The sequence below is a fragment of the Pteropus vampyrus genome, unplaced genomic scaffold (genome assembly GCF_000151845.1).
Source record: "Pteropus vampyrus isolate Shadow unplaced genomic scaffold, Pvam_2.0 Scaffold97, whole genome shotgun sequence".
In the NCBI taxonomy this organism is placed as follows: Eukaryota; Metazoa; Chordata; class Mammalia; order Chiroptera; family Pteropodidae; genus Pteropus; species Pteropus vampyrus.
The window spans coordinates 1,879,726-1,896,138 of record NW_011888878.1 but is presented as its reverse complement, the minus strand read 5'-3'; the positions used below and the strand labels follow the sequence as shown (position 1 = coordinate 1,896,138).

At 46.7% G+C, this 16,413-nt stretch overlaps 1 protein-coding gene across 3 annotated transcripts in view; it reads right to left on the bottom strand.

Moving 5' to 3' along the window:
- Positions 1-8,681: 8,681 nt before the first annotated feature.
- ZIC4 (Zic family member 4) overlaps positions 8,682-16,413 on the bottom strand; it is a 20,557-nt gene continuing 12,825 nt past the window's right edge. For all 3 annotated transcript variants that reach the window (XM_011364431.1, XM_011364433.1, XM_011364432.1), the window contains 2 exons: positions 13,635-13,953; positions 8,682-11,476 (listed from right to left, as the gene is read on the bottom strand). In XM_011364431.1, the coding sequence (XP_011362733.1) occupies position 11,476; positions 13,635-13,953 (320 nt within the window). In that variant the 3' untranslated portion in view covers positions 8,682-11,475. The remainder of the gene's footprint in view (positions 11,477-13,634; positions 13,954-16,413) is intronic.

The window sequence follows — 16,413 nt, the reverse complement described above, 5'->3', positions numbered from 1 at the left end:
TAACTTTAAAAGTCAATCATAAAGCAATCCTGAAATGTGCTCTTTTCTTGCCTATGAGGGCAAGGGTGGGAAGGGGCATGACTTGGGATCATTCCACAACCTGAGACTATCTGCAGGGCTTTTTGTAAGTTTGTTTGAAAGATTTTAGGGAGTATTACCTGCTATAACAGACTTACAGCCACAGCTCCCCTCTCAGATGTATTATATCTCTCCAACCTAAGAAAAAGGTCCTTGACACAATTCAAATCCAAATTTGTGGGGCATAGGGAGCATGTAATAATTGCACCCGCATCTTCTCTTTCAGTTGGGGGGCCTAGCAGCCCACAATAACTGGCCCCCAAAGCTTCCTACTCCTCTTCAGTTCCAACACCCAACACTCCAAGCAGATATACAAGCACTGGAGCCCTGGAAGAGTGCCCATAGAATCTTGTCCAGCTACTAAAAATGGGCCATTACCAAACGTGGCCAACTTTCTCAGAGCAGTGGGCAGGTGAGTCCCAGGTCTAGTTACCTGTACTTCGAAATCCATGCCCCAAAACTTCTGCTCTCGCCCGTCTCCCGCTAGACATTTGGTGTCAGACCGCGAAGCAGACATTCCTACCACCTTCAGGCGAGGCTGTCTAGCACCACTGCCGTCTCGACAAAGGTCCCTCAGACCCGCAGCTCAGTGGGCTTTAGCTTCGGGACTGCTCATTAACCCCTACCCTATCCATTCAGCTGCGTAGGTCGCCCTTTTACCCTGCTTTAGAGCAGCTTCTCACTTTAACAACAGTAATCTCCCGCACCACGGATCCCTAGCCCAGCAAAGGCGGGGGCTAATTCTGATAGCCCCTGGCCCTAGCAGAGTCTCGGCACCTCCCCTTTGCTTCCAGCGCTGGAGTGGGCCAAAGAGGTGGGCTGAGGGTTAGTTTTAACCAGGGTTAAGTCAGTCCTCCACTCCAGCCTTTGTCCCTGTAGAAATGTTTAGGGGCTGCATATGCTTTTGTGTTGCAAACAGCAAGCGGGGTCCCCAGGAGTCCCTGACCCCATGCCTTGCTGGGAGTATGGTTTCCCTGGACAACTGTGGCAGGGCTGGCCTCCAGGCAGTGGTCTTGCGGAGGCACGCTGCCACGCACCCCGCGCCAGCGCAGACACTAAGCGTCCTGCGCACATACAAAGAAAAGTTGCGAAAGAAGCGGGGCAGAGTGAGAGAGACACAGACAGAGACAGACAGAGATAGGGATAGAAATGAAGGAAAGAGCTGCTCGCCCTGATAGTGAACTACCTGAATACATGGACTAGACGAAGGGGGTAAATTTAATGAGAGAGAGGATCAATAAAGAGAGGGGAGGAGACTAAAAAATTATACCTGCTGATGTGTCAATTTCAATGAGCAAACTATCTTCTAATAACAAATGAAACAATGAAAGGGCTTCATCGTTTCCTGTCAAGCTCTCCATACATGACCCTGTTTTATATCTGCACGGCCGTGTTTCGATGACTTACTGTATATAAAAAAAAGAAACTTTGCCGCGTTTTTTTTTTTTTAAATTCTCTTTGGCTTGTCAAGCTTTTCTTTCCGAACAGTCAGATGAGTTTAAAAAGAAGGCAAAGGAGAGGAAGAAAAAACAACCACCATCACCACCCAAGAAATGATAAATAGCATCTCATAGCTAATCGCTGGAGGGCGCGTTTACCAATTCATAATCATTTATTCTCGGTGATGTATGGCTCTTACTCTTAAATCTGAAAAGCTTCTATATGAAGGTGTAAATAGCTTTTTTTTCTTTCCTGCTGTAAACCTTCCTGTGTTAGCAGTGATTGATCTCATGTACAATTCGTCCCAGAGTGCTGTTTTACAGGGGGAACACTAGCTTTTGGAGATTAACTGGGGAGTCTGTTACATATTAATGAAGCCGGGAGATATACTAACGTTTTGGTAATTTAGTTATTTGTGTCTATAGCTATCGTCGTTATTTTCTTTTAGACCCCTGCGGTTGTTATCCATAGAATTAAAAAGTGGTCCTTAGAATTATTTTTTTTCCACTGGCAACTAAATGCCATTTAATGTGAAAAACAAATGTTGACTTCTCTCTCGAAGGAAGTGTTTCCTGGCAAGACATCAAAGTGTTTGAAACTGTATTAGTGGGTTATTTTGGTGTTCTTAGGCAGAGCCTGCACTAACTAATAACCAATGGGGGGGCGGGGAGAGGAAGTCTTGGTCTGCCTCTATCATAGAAAAAAGTTATATGATCTTCTAGGGGAAGAGGATGAAGTTAAAACTCTAGGATAAAAAGTTCCTGGCAAGAGGTCCACCAAAACATTTGGAAATTCATATTTAATAGATATTGGGAGTGTAGGTGGAGGAAGAGGAGCAAGAGGGTGCTCACTGATTTCCAATTTGATAATTAATATTCCACCAAATGAGACATCAAAGTCATTAATGCCTGTGTGTTCTCAGAGAATGAAGTTGAGAGAATTGCAATCCTAAATAAAAGCCACATTCTGCAAAGGGGTTGCTTCACAGCCTGGTATAAAATGACATTAGTTCTCTGTTTTCCTGTAGAATTTTAATTTTTAAAATGCTCTGGCTCCCCACAAAGGATTGGGGAATTGTCTGTGGCAGGAGGCCTCTCCAAATACCCCCCAATTCTCCAGGTTCTGTGGAGAACTCAGGACCATTGCCCATTGCAGTAGTGAAGTGAGGAGGGCAGAAAAGTGGTTGAAAGGCTGTGATTAGAGTGGAGTGAGCACCTGCATCTGCCTTGTGTAAGAAAAGGTAGGTTGTCCATTTACACTTCCACTGAGCCTCAGAACTGCCTGCTGAGTTCTGGAGAGACCAGGAAGTTGCATAACATCTCTGAGGAACACATCTGCCCCTGGGTCTTGACCATGTGAATCTTAGTCCATTGGCCTTTCTGATCACCTAGCCCAGGCCTGGTCCTTCTCTCCTCCCCCAAAAGGGAGTTCTTCTACTCTTCCCTCTCACAGCCTGTTACCACTGTCTTCACAGAAGCCTGGACCTGGAGCTTTAGACTTGGTGCCTTCCAGCCCAGTGTCCGCTGTGAGGGCAGCTTCAAAAAGCAACAAACTTTTCATAGTTACGAAACACTGAAGCAGTTGGCCAGGGTGCACCTCTTTTGTTTTCGGGGGCGATTTATGTTCTTTATAAAAATGTGGTTTTGAAAAATAGAAAGGGCCTTGAAAATGTTGTTACAATGAAAAAAGGACAAATTAGAAGACATTTTCCATGATCAAAGGCAGAAGAGAGAGTGCGCATGGGCATTGACAAAGCTTGACTTATTCACTCCCCTCCTTTGCAAGCCGGGGCAACAAGCGTGTCCCCCATTGACAAGGCACCCTATTCAGACTGCAGGTGCGAAGTGGGCCGGAGCACTCGGCCACATTATGTCAAGGTTGTTGGAGATTAGTGTTCAGGCCTTAATAACTAAACCGCTTGATTTACATTGGAAAAAAGCCCCCTCAGCCGTGAAAACAAAATCGTTGAACGCGTGATCATTGCGAGGGAGGCTGATATCCTAATACTAGCATTGTTCTCAGCTGGGCCTGGGGGTGACCCTGCCTCCCGAGCCCAGCTACACTGCCCCACCCCCTCCCAGAGTGGATTCTGGAAGAAAAGATAATGAGTTGAAGTTTTACTGGGGCCTAAGAAAGACAGAGTAGGGGGCTTCCCTGAGAGTCCAGATTTGGGGTCCCAGCTTTGGCAGAGCTTGACATAGGAGAATCATGGAGGGTCTAGAACCTTATACAGGCCCAATGATCTAGTGTCTCAAGGCTGGACTGGCTCCGGCATTATTTTTGTGGGAGAGCTGGAGGACTTGTTTTGAAATTTCCCAAGCAAGAACAATTTTACCCACAGGTGATGATTATTTGAAGGTGACTGAAGAGATTAAAAAAAAAAAACTTACAAAGGACTAAGACACACCCACTTACTTGGGTTGCCTCCGAGAGAGCTATAGTGTTTATGCCAATTTCTTCCTTTAAGAAGAGCCTATTGTAGAGAAGTCCAGAACTATTAGTAGCCCTGCCTCTCTTTACCTGCACTTTCCATTTTTCGTTTTCCCAGGGATGGAGGGAGGTCCAACTTGGCCTTGTTTCTCTTTCCTGTGTGAATATTTGAGGGCAAATTTTATTCCCCCTTACGCTGTTACTTGCAGACACGCCCCCCACCCCCCACCCCCACCTCCACCCATGAGAAGAGATCCAGAGAACAAGAGATTTTTGGTTGGAACCTAACAACAGGCATTTCAATATGAATATGTATTTCTTCTAACTGTAAAATCTTTTGTGGAAGTCAGCTACTCAAGGCAATTTCCATAAGATCTATTCTAGAACAAAAGGTTCAGTGGGGACAAGGTGAGAAAGCTATTAACTATTGTCTAACACTGAAAAGGTTGTAAGTCAACGCCTTGGTAGCTGACCTGTCAGGGGAAGGTATAAAGGCTTTATTCATGCAGTCCCTGTAATGTTCCCAGCTCTCACAAAACTGTTTCTATGATTCAATTTTCTTACCCCTTTTCTTAATTAAAAAGCTGAACCATTAGAATAACACCTGCATCATGTCCTGACGGTGCCTGCATACTAATTCCAGAGCCTTTACAACCAGTAATTATAACATAAAATCAGAGATTGAATAAAACAGAAGGATTTTGCTCCCAAAGCCTTGTTAATCCTCTTTTAAAAGGGTCTAGTGAAATAATTCAGAACAGTATCCGGAAGTTGGATTACCAATACTTTTTTTTTAACTTTTTACAATGAAATGATAAGTCACACTTAAAGGAAGCTCTGTTTTTCTACAAGCCTTTTTTTTTTTTTTTAAGAAAGTTGACAGGGTTTTTTGAATGATAGAAAGCATTTGACTATATAGTCCTTGCTTAATAAATGAAGTGGCAGAAAATGTACGGGAAATTTTTATGACATGTTTGAAATACTTAACTTTTCTCAGGTGAAAGTGGGTACAGCGTAATTTAGGATTACTTATGTGCATGGTGCATCAGATGACTCTCATTTTTCTCTGAGAAATAAATAAGCAAGGCTTTCAGGGGCAGATGGCTTGTTTTCATAACGTAGAAATACTCACATATCAGGCAAATCTCTTCACTAACATGTTGGGTGTATATATATATTTTTTAACGCTTAATGAATACAGTGATGAGTACAGAAGCTAGAGGCCGCCATTCATCCTTAAGCAAAACCTTGCCAGGAACCTTGAACTGTCCGCAGTTTCTCCCCAGTTTTGGCAAAGAACACTATCCTAATCTGGTTAATCTGACCTTGCATGGGCCAGCCGTCAGTCACAGACAAGAGAAAACTGGGTAATCCTTCTGATATTTTGTATAAAATATCATTTTTTGTTAGATTTTTCCCCTTCTTTTTGTCATTATTCTACAGTAGTACAACCCAACACATGGAAATTTATCCAATTTTTGTTTCTCCCCTCTGCATTTTCCAAGAATGCCGATTCATTGAGGTTCAGAACCATGCACATCTCTGCTCTACTTATTTTGAATTATCGATATTCTTGCCCAGAGTTTACACTAGATCTAAAGAAGCCAAAAATGCAGGACAAATTTCAAGTTTATCTCCTGGTCATATTTACATTTGATTAATTGCATCCTAAGGTAACTTTGTTCTTTACCTTTTTTTCTATGCAGCTATTTTGGATGTTTGCAAAGCCACTGGAAGATTGAGTCAAACCTCAAAACCCCTACTTGTCTATTTAGTTTCTCTTCTTCCTGAAAGGTATTGAGGTCCAAAATTGATAAAGTTCCTAGAAAACTCTCAGGCATTTTCCTCACTGAAGATATTTGGGCTAAAAGGCAATGCTGTCCTGCTCAGATAGGCAGTTAGTGACAAGTGGAACATATTATTGTGGGATCCTTGGACACTTGGTAATTAAGATGTTATCAGTTTTCCCAGAATGAGGATTTAGTATGAGAAAACTATTATTATTTTAAAAAGTTCTGGTGCTTTCTGAGAAGAATGTGCTTTTGTATGACTTTTGCCCATATGCTTCATCCTTGGTCACCCACTCCTGCCCCCCACTCTCATATTCCCACCATCCACACCTGGGTCTTGAAAAGCCCAACACAAGAATCACAGTAACAGCATGGACTTATGACAAAAAAGAAATAAATATCTAGACCAGCCAGGCCATAGAGTTTACAGCAGTGCTAGTGTCTTAACAGTCATGGGTGTGTGGGTGTGTGGGTGGGTGCGGGGGGGTGGGGGTAACATTAAGACAATCAGGTTCTTGCAGCTTCTTTCTGCACTAAAATAAACTCAATTCCCTCTACTGTTTCTTGGGCCTTTAAAAATTAATGTCTCTGCCTCAGTGCCCAGCTGCATCAGGCTCTGAAACTCTCAAAAGAATACAAACTGAGGTGGTTTCAGGATCCTCAACTAGCCTCGGGGCTGCCTGGCGAGGCACACCCTGCTACGAAGCTTGAGGCCCCTGGAAGTGCCATATGTTCTAGGAGGGTCTGGAGATCTGATTCCAGAAGAGGCTAGAGGGAAATGTCTAAAAAACGAAGTCATCTAAGTAATAATAATAACAACATTAAGAACAAGCACTTAACATGTAGATTCCAAATGTTTCGAGGGTTATTTTATTTCGTTCTCCAAACAAATTTGCGAAGGAGATTCTTTTAAAGCCTATTTTACTTGATGAGGAAATTGAAGCACAGGAAGGTTTCATCACTTATCCAGGGGCACAGAGCCATAGGTGGACAAGCCTGAGAGCCTGGCTCCTAGCCAAAGACTCCCACCACGCCTGCAATTTTAACCTGGTGCTCTTATTCGAAGTAGCAAAGAGAAGCTCAGTAGAAATTATTAGCACCCTAAACTGCCTTTGGCGCTGCCACTACGGGCTGGGAGGTGGGTAACTTTCCCAGAGGACAAGGCAGTTTATCTCTAGGGTGAGACTAGCCATGGGCACTTGGGAACCAGTGCATTCAACCCTCTTCCAAAGGTTACACTATTCAACTTTCTGCCAAAAATAAAGGTTCAGAGGAAGTCTGAGCTCTCCTAGAGGCAAAGGTGCTGAGATTTCCCCGAGCACTTCTCCTATCCTCTCCCCTTACTCCCTTGATTCTTACGCCCCAACTCAGACTAAGAAGGTTCAAAGGCGGGCCTTTCCTTCTCCAAGACCAGCACGGGATGCCAAGGACAGCAGTTTCTCCTCAAACTCTTTTCTCACGACTCCCGGGAATGGTCCGGGTCGCGCTGTCATGGGCGGATGGAGATGGGCAGGTGGAAGAACTGGGATCCCTCCTTGCGCGGCCCTGTGGACTCCAGACAGCCGGACCGCGAAGCGGAGAACCTGGGACGCGAAAGAGCCCGGCCGGGAATGGCCAGGTTCTTTCCTAATCCCCACTTGCACGCCCCCGCACTTTTTTTTCTGTCCGTGAAACGGCTTTAATGAGTGCGCCCTCTCAGAGTCGGGGTTGGAGAGACCTCACCAACTTGTCCCAGAGCCAGAGGAGAGGAGGGACCCTTCCGCAGGTGAGAGACTGAAGGGGGCGCTAACTGCAGCACTAATGCCGATGGACCTCCTTCCTCGCGGTTCCCATCGACCTGGACGTGTCATGGCAATTCTAGTGTCCCTCCTCTTGTGGCTGCTCTTTTCACACCCACGCGTCGCTCCACGCTTTTGCGCGCTGGGGTTCTTCCCCAAACTTCTTTTCAGGACTGCAGCCTTTGCTCTAGGAGGTGGGTCTCCAAGGGGTTCTCTAAAGAAACCTAGTATTTTGACCCCAAGAGCCGTCTTCCTTCTACTCAGTGTTGTCCCGGCCCCAGCCAAGTGGGCAGAAACCCACTTCTCAAGTGTTGAAAAGGGGCCAAGAGGAGCGGGCGCAGATTCCACGCCTGCGCAGTGGGAGTGGGAGTGGGGGTGGGTGGCGGGGAAGAAAGGACACCTGTGCTTAGAGGCTCAGTGACTGCAGTGGAGGTGGAGAAAAGTTTCTAGTGATTCAGGTGGTTCTGATACATCTGAAATAGTTTCTCCAGTGGCAGGGCCAGATAAGAGGGCTTCTGCATCAGATGCTAAAACCCACTGTAGATCTCAACTGGGAGCCCAGGAAAGAGTCCTGTGGGCTGTAGTGACACAGTCTTAGGGCTTGGCCCTTACTTAGTTCTCTGAAGGGAGTTGTAAGGTCTGAGTGTTTGTTACTCTCGGAGGGAGTGGGATCTAGCTAGGAAGACTCCTGCGGCCAACTGTGCCCCAGGTACTCACTCCATCAGGATTTAGGGATTAGAGCCAGCCTGCTCTCTCTTTCTTTGTTTTTATTCCCGCCAACTATTAGGGTTTGTTTGTTTGTGTTTGTTTGTTTGTTTGTTTGTTTGCTTCTGGAAAGGCAGAAGTAGTTTGTTAGAGGAGTGCCAAGCTGGAGCCGCCTGGAAGGCAAACTTTCCCTAAAGATTCTGAGAGAATTTTACCTTTTCCCTTCTGTAAGGGAAATCGGTTGATGAGTGCCAATGTTATTGGGGTGACATTGAGGGTGAGGGAGGTCCTCTCCACAATGGCCACATTGGTGGGTCCCTCTGTTTTGCCCCTGTAAACAACTAGCCTTCAGAGATGTTTCTGTGAAGCCTTGAGGGAAAGCAGGGAAGAGAACTGGAGGCTGTGGGAGAGCTCCAAATCTCTCCCAGGATAATGAAGTAATAACGAGACACTCGGATTTAAAAGAGGAAGGAGAACATAACATCCTTTATTCCAAAGAAAATAGCAAAATGGAGCTCCATGTACACAACAGGCTTTGGAGGGCAAAACCATCACAGATTTTAATTCATTTTTACATATTTACAGCAAGATTAAGCCACGGTTTTCAACTATGTTTTCATTCAACAATCACTTTCAGTCAAATACGTAACAACTTTTTTTCTTTTGAGTTAGTCCATAATTTAAGAATGTTAAAGAGACAGATGATAAATCACAAACACTGTGGATAAAGAGGATACTAAATAGTCTAAGGTTTCAGTCAAGCTTTTGTGTGTGTGTGAATTATGATTACAAAACATTTGCCTGTCTATATAATTCACATTCATTGTAATCATTACATTTTCCCATAAATTAGCAATATAAATAAACATATGGGGACCTCGAGTAAGCAAATAAAAATCAATATAAGAGACAACATTTTGTAGCAACTATAATAACAGCATGGGTTACAGCTTGGGGAAACTTCTTTACAAATTATTTAGTCAGCTCACAGGGGCGGGGAGACTGGAACTCCTTGTTTATTTAAACCACCTTTAAAACCACATGAAAAGGTTTGGGGGAAACTGGACAGGGTGAAAGTTTCTTTCCTGGGCACAATATAAAATGAAGAACTGCATATATGGATAGGAGGAGGGTGTTTGCATGCACTCTGGGGTCACTACCTTGTAAACTTAATCTTCTGAACTCCAATTGCTACGATTGTGAAGAAAACAGGAAATTGTAAAAATGTCTCACTCTCAAGCCACTCTCCTTTCTATTAATGACACAAAGGGCTTGCTGATTGCTGTTAGTGAGAAGAAACACACAATGGGTCTATTTTTGGCAGAGATTGTCTTTGAAGAATCAGAAAATATTAACAATCACTTGGCTGCAGCCTTAGGTTCCAAAGATCTGGGGCAAGAATATTGAGAGTTTGAGGGGTCCCCAAAGGAGGCTCCAGGTGACCTGACTTGGACTGAGTACAAGCCAGAGCATAGAGAAGCTGACAAGCAGTGGGATTTTGGGGTATGTATGCTCTGCCTGCACCATCTCTGCATTCTTCTCCCTTATCCCAGAGCCTGTGCAAAGGGCCCCTCAACATCTGCACAGCTCCACAGGCTTGGACCTGATGTCACTGCATTACTTTTCTTTTTTCCCTTAGCAGAACTTAGTCTTAAAGTTAGCAATTAGTGTAACGTGCATGTATTTTTTAAAAATTTTTTTGATTTTTATCCTTTAGAAATGATTTGAAACTAACAGGGCAGAGAGTTTGACAGAGAGGAGAACAAATCGCTGACAAAGAACCTTTTACATTTCATCAGTGTTGTTAGGACGACAAGCAGGAATGTCTCAGATAATAACTCCCTCTTCAAAGATTTCTCAGCTCAATGGAAAGAAGACCATCCTTTTTATTCAACCACAAGAACTGGCACTAAAGAAGACTCCACTGTTTGATTTTTTTTTCCACCATGTTTATTTTTCCCCTATTCACTGGGGTACTTGGATAAAATAAACAACAAGACAATTAAGGGAACATGGACTTCTAACTTTCCTGCCATCTTCCCTATCCCCTTGGCCTTGGGCTCTTGAGCTCGTGCCCAGGGCCAGCCCAGGCCTAAGGGGTACCATACACATCACCCTGGGGAGAAACAAGTTTGAGGGGCTTTAAGAAACTTCTGGGATTGAGGAGCAGAAAGGTCTGTGCTTGGGGCCAAAGTGGAAATGTCCCAAAGGCACAGTCTGAAACTCCCAGACTCATCCAGATGGGCCCCTTGCCCTGAAAGTCCCATTCAGATTCAGGCCTCCACCTTACTCAAGATGCAGAAAGGTACTTTGCACGAAACGGAGCTGGGATGCTCATTTGTTCAGCTTCTGAGATTGTCCTAAAGTTATTTACTCCTGACCTTGGAGCCTCTTTGGGACGCAGCAGAGATGCACGGAGTCCAGCTCCTCCCTTTCCTGAAAGTGTCCCTGGCGCCAACCCCTGCCCCCACATTAGAGTGCGAGGTGAACCCCTAAACGCTGGCGAAGCAGGTCCTAAGGAGGAGGTATATACTAGAGAACGTAGTGACAATATTAAATGGCGTGAAAGCAAAGGTCAGCGCAAATGTATCTTAATAGAGTGTCTGCAGTGAAGTGTGCCGCCTTTGAAGCGACCGCTCCCCGCGCGCATTTCCATGGCGAGCCTAACGCGGCATGCTGATGCACCGTCAAACTCACACTTTCAACCCCAAAACCCGACTCTTTGAACAACCCGAGCTTGATTAGACCTTTCTCCTTTTCTTTCCCCTCTTACAAACCATTTCCTCGCCTTTAGAAACTCGCCATCAAACTCAAATGCGCCCTCTGATCACCACAGAAAGCAGAAACAAAGAGGGCTGAGCGGCGATTCAAGCGGCCTTTTTCTTCGCTCACATTATTATCCATTTTTATTATGATCGGGAACAAGTGCCCATTCGCGTGGGTTTTGTTTACCGGAAATTAAATGAAAATGATTTAGTCCGCGTCAAACAAAAATATATACTTGTATACACAAGAAAAAAGGCCTGTTAGACGTAAATATTATGTCCTTAATGAAAAGCCTGGACGGGCTCCAGGCTCGGCCTTTCAGGATTTCAGTGCGACTTGCCCATTGCCATAGAAATCCTAACTTACCATGAAGATGCACCGTGGCGAAGAAACATTGCTTTGTGCGCGGACTCTTTGATGTTGCAGGAGCAAGATGCGGGCGCTCAGCTGCGCCGGGCGAGATTACCTTGAGAGCAACGCGGTGGACATCTGTAACAAGCAAATGAAAAATTAAAGGCGATTAGCGGCTGACCAAACGTTTTAATTTTATTTCATTATTTTGGATGGGGGTGAAAGCAAAATGAGGTCTAGAAATAGAGAAAGAAACGAGTCCAATTTGGGAAAGAGAATTTTTAAACATCGTCAGAAGAGATAAATTCCCTAGATGCACTCTGCACCTTGGCGAGCATTTCCCGATGGAAACAAAGTCTTGGTTGCTGACCCTGCCCTTGGACAGACAGCCTCTGGGCCCTCTTGTAGTCAGGGAAAAGGGACTGTAGCTCTCCTTCCACAAGGATAGATTCACTAAGGATGTACTGGGAAGATTCTGTTTTTATTTGTTTGTTTGTTTGTTTGTTTGTTTTTTAGGGGCAGTGAAAACAGTCCCGCTCCAGTTAGAGTAGGACATTATTCAATCTGATGAAACTATGGGTTACAGGGCAGGAGCGAGAATTGTCTAATGTGTCTGAAGAGAAGAGAGCAGAAGAAAATCCAACACAGTGGCAGGGCCAGGACTTGTTTTCCAGGCTCAAATTTTAAAATTGAGCTCTTTAGAGGGGTTTCCAATAGGTGGGAATACCATGCCCCTACTTATCTCTAAATTCTTACAGGACTGGAGTGGGTCTGTTGAAGCATTCTCCCCACTCCTCTCTTTTTCTTTTTTCATTTTTTCCCCTCATTCTCAGCAAGGACTTCTGGGAAGCCCCATCTTCCCTAAGGGTAGCAGACTGGAAAACAGGCCCAGTTTTTTTTTTCCCCCTTGGCAACAATTGCAAAGGCTTTCCTCACCCTTGCCCCTAACATCTAGTTCTTTTTCTGGGGACTTAGTACTCAGCACATGAAATACACATTCAATCTAGACCCACTGGGTGTTTGCCTTGAAAACATTTATTATTGCAGTCCTTCTCTTTTCTCCTCCTTAAAAACTTAAGACCAACATTGTGTGATTTTTTTTAAAAAGACTATCACAGAATTGACACGATTTATCTAGACTCTGTCGCCTAGGCTCAGTGACGTCATTGACTCACTGTACAGCCAGAGTCAAGCATCCAGAAGATTCCATAGATAGTGACTGGACAAGGGCAGGCGGTGGAGAGAGAGTGATTTGTTTGGGGAGGGCTCGGAGCATTGAATCCTAAAGCCCCTCTAACATTCTTTTGTTTGTATTTCCTGTTGTTTAAACTTACCCCCTACCCCAAGTAATAAGGTACATATGGAGCAGACAGGCAGACAGACATATCCGTGTGCTTGGGCCAGTACACGGGGGAGCTACATGTGATTCCCCAAGGGACAGTGCTGAAACCCTTTTATCTCCTTTATAGAAGTGGTTGGAAATTTTGGAATCTGGAACTTGTGTGTTTTTGTTTCAAAAGATAGCTAGTGAAGGAGGACGTGTAGGGAAGCAAAAGAGGAAAGAAATAGGAGGGAGAACAATGGCTCAGAAATTCTCTCTGACACCTTAGGTGATTTGAACTTTGAAAGAGGCTCAAATTGAGAGCTGGGAAGGGAGTGTGCACGTGTGTGTGTGTGTGTGTGTGTGTGTGTGTGTGTGTGGTGGTGGTGGTGGTGGCCCCCGCGGGGAGGTGGGGAGGAGAGAGTGGCAATCCAACTGGCCCAGGCCTGGAGCAAAACATTTCCCATTCTGTGACTCACACGAGGACTTTGTGGTCTTAGTTTTGCCACCTGCAGTTGCCAAGATTGCATATAAACTCTCCAAATACATATTTTTTCTTTCTGCCTGTCTCTCTACTTTCTTTACCCCAACACTAGTTCCACGCTACCCAGTCATGAAGGTGCCTGTGTGGGTGAGTGGAAGGTACTGGGTGTGATGGTAGAATAAATATGAGTACCATATTTATATTTTAAAATCATGACCATTTTATCAGCATATTCAAAGAGCTCTAACAACTATTAGTGGTCTCCCCCTTCCCTCTCTCCCTCTCTTCCTTCCATCCTTCTTCACCTTCTCTTCAAGCTTCGGTGACCGAGCCTAGACTAGTGGTCTGTGGACGCAGAAGCAATAACCACTGCAGCAGCCCGAGTACCGGAGGCGACGGCGGCAGCGGCAGCGGTAGAGGCAGGTAGTGATGTGGGACTTGGGGGCGCGTCAGGGGCAGCCGCGACAGGGCCAACGCCTTGACACACGTACCATTCGCTCAAGTCGTCGCCACGCGCCGCCACCGCCGCCGAGGAGGCCACCAGGGGCTCGCGGCCTAAGTCCGACGAAGGTGACACGAGAGCGGATGGCGTGGCGGAGTCGTAGCCAGAGCTAGGCGGCGGTGGCGATCGCCCGTGAACCTTCATGTGCTTACGCAGGGAGCTGGGGTGTGTGTAGCACTTGTCGCAGCCGCGCACTTTGCACGTGTATGGCTTGTCGCTGGTGTGCACGTGCGAGTGCTTCTTACGGTCGCTGCTGTTGGCGAAGCGCCGCTCGCAGCCTTCGAACTCACACCTGAAGGGCTTCTCCCCTAGTGAAGGCAATGCAGAGACATACATTAGCGCGCGGGAGCCGCGGTACGCCTTGGCCTCACCACCCTCCCTCAATTTCTCTTCCAATTTGGAAAAACAAAAACAAAAACAAAAAAAACAAAACAAAACAAAAACAGAAAGATTTCCAGAAACCTTTTTCTTCAGCGCCTCAGGCCCGGCACCCCCTTCTCTGCGCGACCCCTGAACTCCTTCCTGTGGGCCTCCACTCCTCCCCCTTTCCCGCCTGGACCCGGGGGAGGGTACAGAGGAGGAGCGACAAAGACTCCATCTTGATGAGTTTCCATCCTGAAAAATCTCGATCCATTCCAGTTTTCCTCCAATTTTCTCCACCCGAAGCCAGAAGCACCTCTGCCCAGAGAATACAGTTAACTGAGGAGCTCGTATCTGCCCAATTTAAAGTAGCTGTTCCAGCCAAACCTCTCTGCCCCCAGCCCAGCGGTCCACCCTGCACACTACTCATCCTGGCCCAATCTGTCTTCTAAAGTAGGTTTTGTGCAAACGCGAAGGCAATGGGATAATTTAAGGATGCACAGTCGATGCACACGCATGGGCATCATGTAGATTCGCGCTGTAAGGAAAGGTATTCTGAGCAATGATTCATTTCAGAGGAGATTTTTACGGGAAAAGAAGCCCCCCTCCCCCTTCCTTTCTAGCCCCTGAGGGCAAATATTTAGCAGCATTCTTAAAATCTTGCCTAAACCTTCCGGGATCTCTCTAGATAGGAGCTCCGGCAATACTATTTTATTACGCTGTTCCAGCGGCCTCCGGTAGACTCTGCCTCAGGCAGCCGGTTCCCACAGTCCGAACTGACTGTGAGAGGTTGTCTCGCCTCCCGATATCCCCACGCCCGGCGATCTTGCCTCTCAGGATTGAGCCGAGAGGCCGGCGCGGCAGAGTCTACGCCCGGCCAAGCCAGATCTGCGGCCTAGCCTGCAATCAAACCCATGAACGTGGAGGCTTCGGTATGAGTGCAGCTGTTGCGGTCAGGTCAGGCCCGGCTCGATGGACTGGAGGGCAAACGGGCAGCCGGGGTAGACCCGCGAGGAGTTCGGCTCCCTGGTGCGATGCCCTGTAGAGCCGCAGGAAAGCGTGAGCGCGCATTAGAGTGAAAATACTGGCCGAGGACCGAGCCCCAATCCCGGAGCTCACTGGCGGCTGGATTCGCTGGCGTGTGGGGGAGGAGAGGACCCCAAGAACCCGGAAGCCCAGGTTCCTGCTGGAGCTGTAGATGCTGCGGGAAGGAGGAGAGAAAGTGTCTAGAAGTCTTTAAACAAATGGATGCCTCTGGGCGACCTGGGTAGAGGGAACGGCTGCCAAGCTTCTGGCTAAAGCGGAAGAGGTGCAGGGCTGGAGGACTGTTGCCTTTGTGGTCGCTTCTCCCGCCGCTTCCAGGAAAGACCGGCGCTTTGGGATAGGTTTGAACGCAAAAAGCCCCTACTCCCGAATCCTGCTGAAGCTCAGGCTGAGCCAGAGGTTTGTGCACAGCCTTCGCCTCTGCGCAGCAGAGGGTTATGAGCCCATGGCTCACTCCCCGCCTGGCCACTGCCTCCTCCCCTCTGCAGGACCATTGCAAGTATAGTGGAACACTGAACGGTGCTGGAATATGCCCTTTCTTGGGATATTGGTGCTGTTTTTATTAAATGAAATGAAATGAAATGAAATGAAATGAAATGCAGAATTGTGTCCCTACTTGCCCCTCGTTTTCGTCCCTCTAATCCCTGTTAGCATCTACAAAACTAAAACTTTTCTTCCTCCTTTCCTTCCTTCTTTTCTTTCTAAAATCACTTACAAGAACCGTGCAATTCAGGGTCTGCAAAAGAAAACAAGATTTGCTGAGGAAACAGAGGAGGAATGGAATTTGAGATTGACTGCCCCTCACCAAATATTCCCTCCCATACACACTTTTCCCATCTTGTGAGTGCTTCGTTGGACACGCATGTAAAACAGAAACAATGATTTCGTCCCAGACGAGGAATAGAGACGAAAAACAAGGAAAAACAGGGCACTGAATGGTGATGCGAGCGGCCTGGAAGTTCCAAGGCCCATGGGAGGCCAAATGAGGCCGTGCCCTGGCGGCCTAGCACCAGTTGTAGGAAGCTAGACGTCCTGGTCTCCTCGCATAACACTGCCGCCCTCCACCCTAACATATTGAGTCCGACTCGTACTCTGCCACCAGGTGTAGGCTCAACGCCCTGGGTGGGTGGATGTGGAAAGGCAGGGCTGGTCGAGGGACCCAGCCCGCCCGGAGCAGCCTGGGCCTGGGGTTGAGTCGTGAAAGGCCCAGAGCTCCCCTCAGAGGCTTAGCAGCCGAGGGAGGCCCTCTCCCCCGCCCTGCGCCAGATTCCCGTGACAAAGTTCCGCAGCGGCGGGGCAGTTCGCTAGCGCCATTTTCTCGCACTTGTAGCGGGCCGAATGTCTCTGCCCGGGCGTGGTCCTCT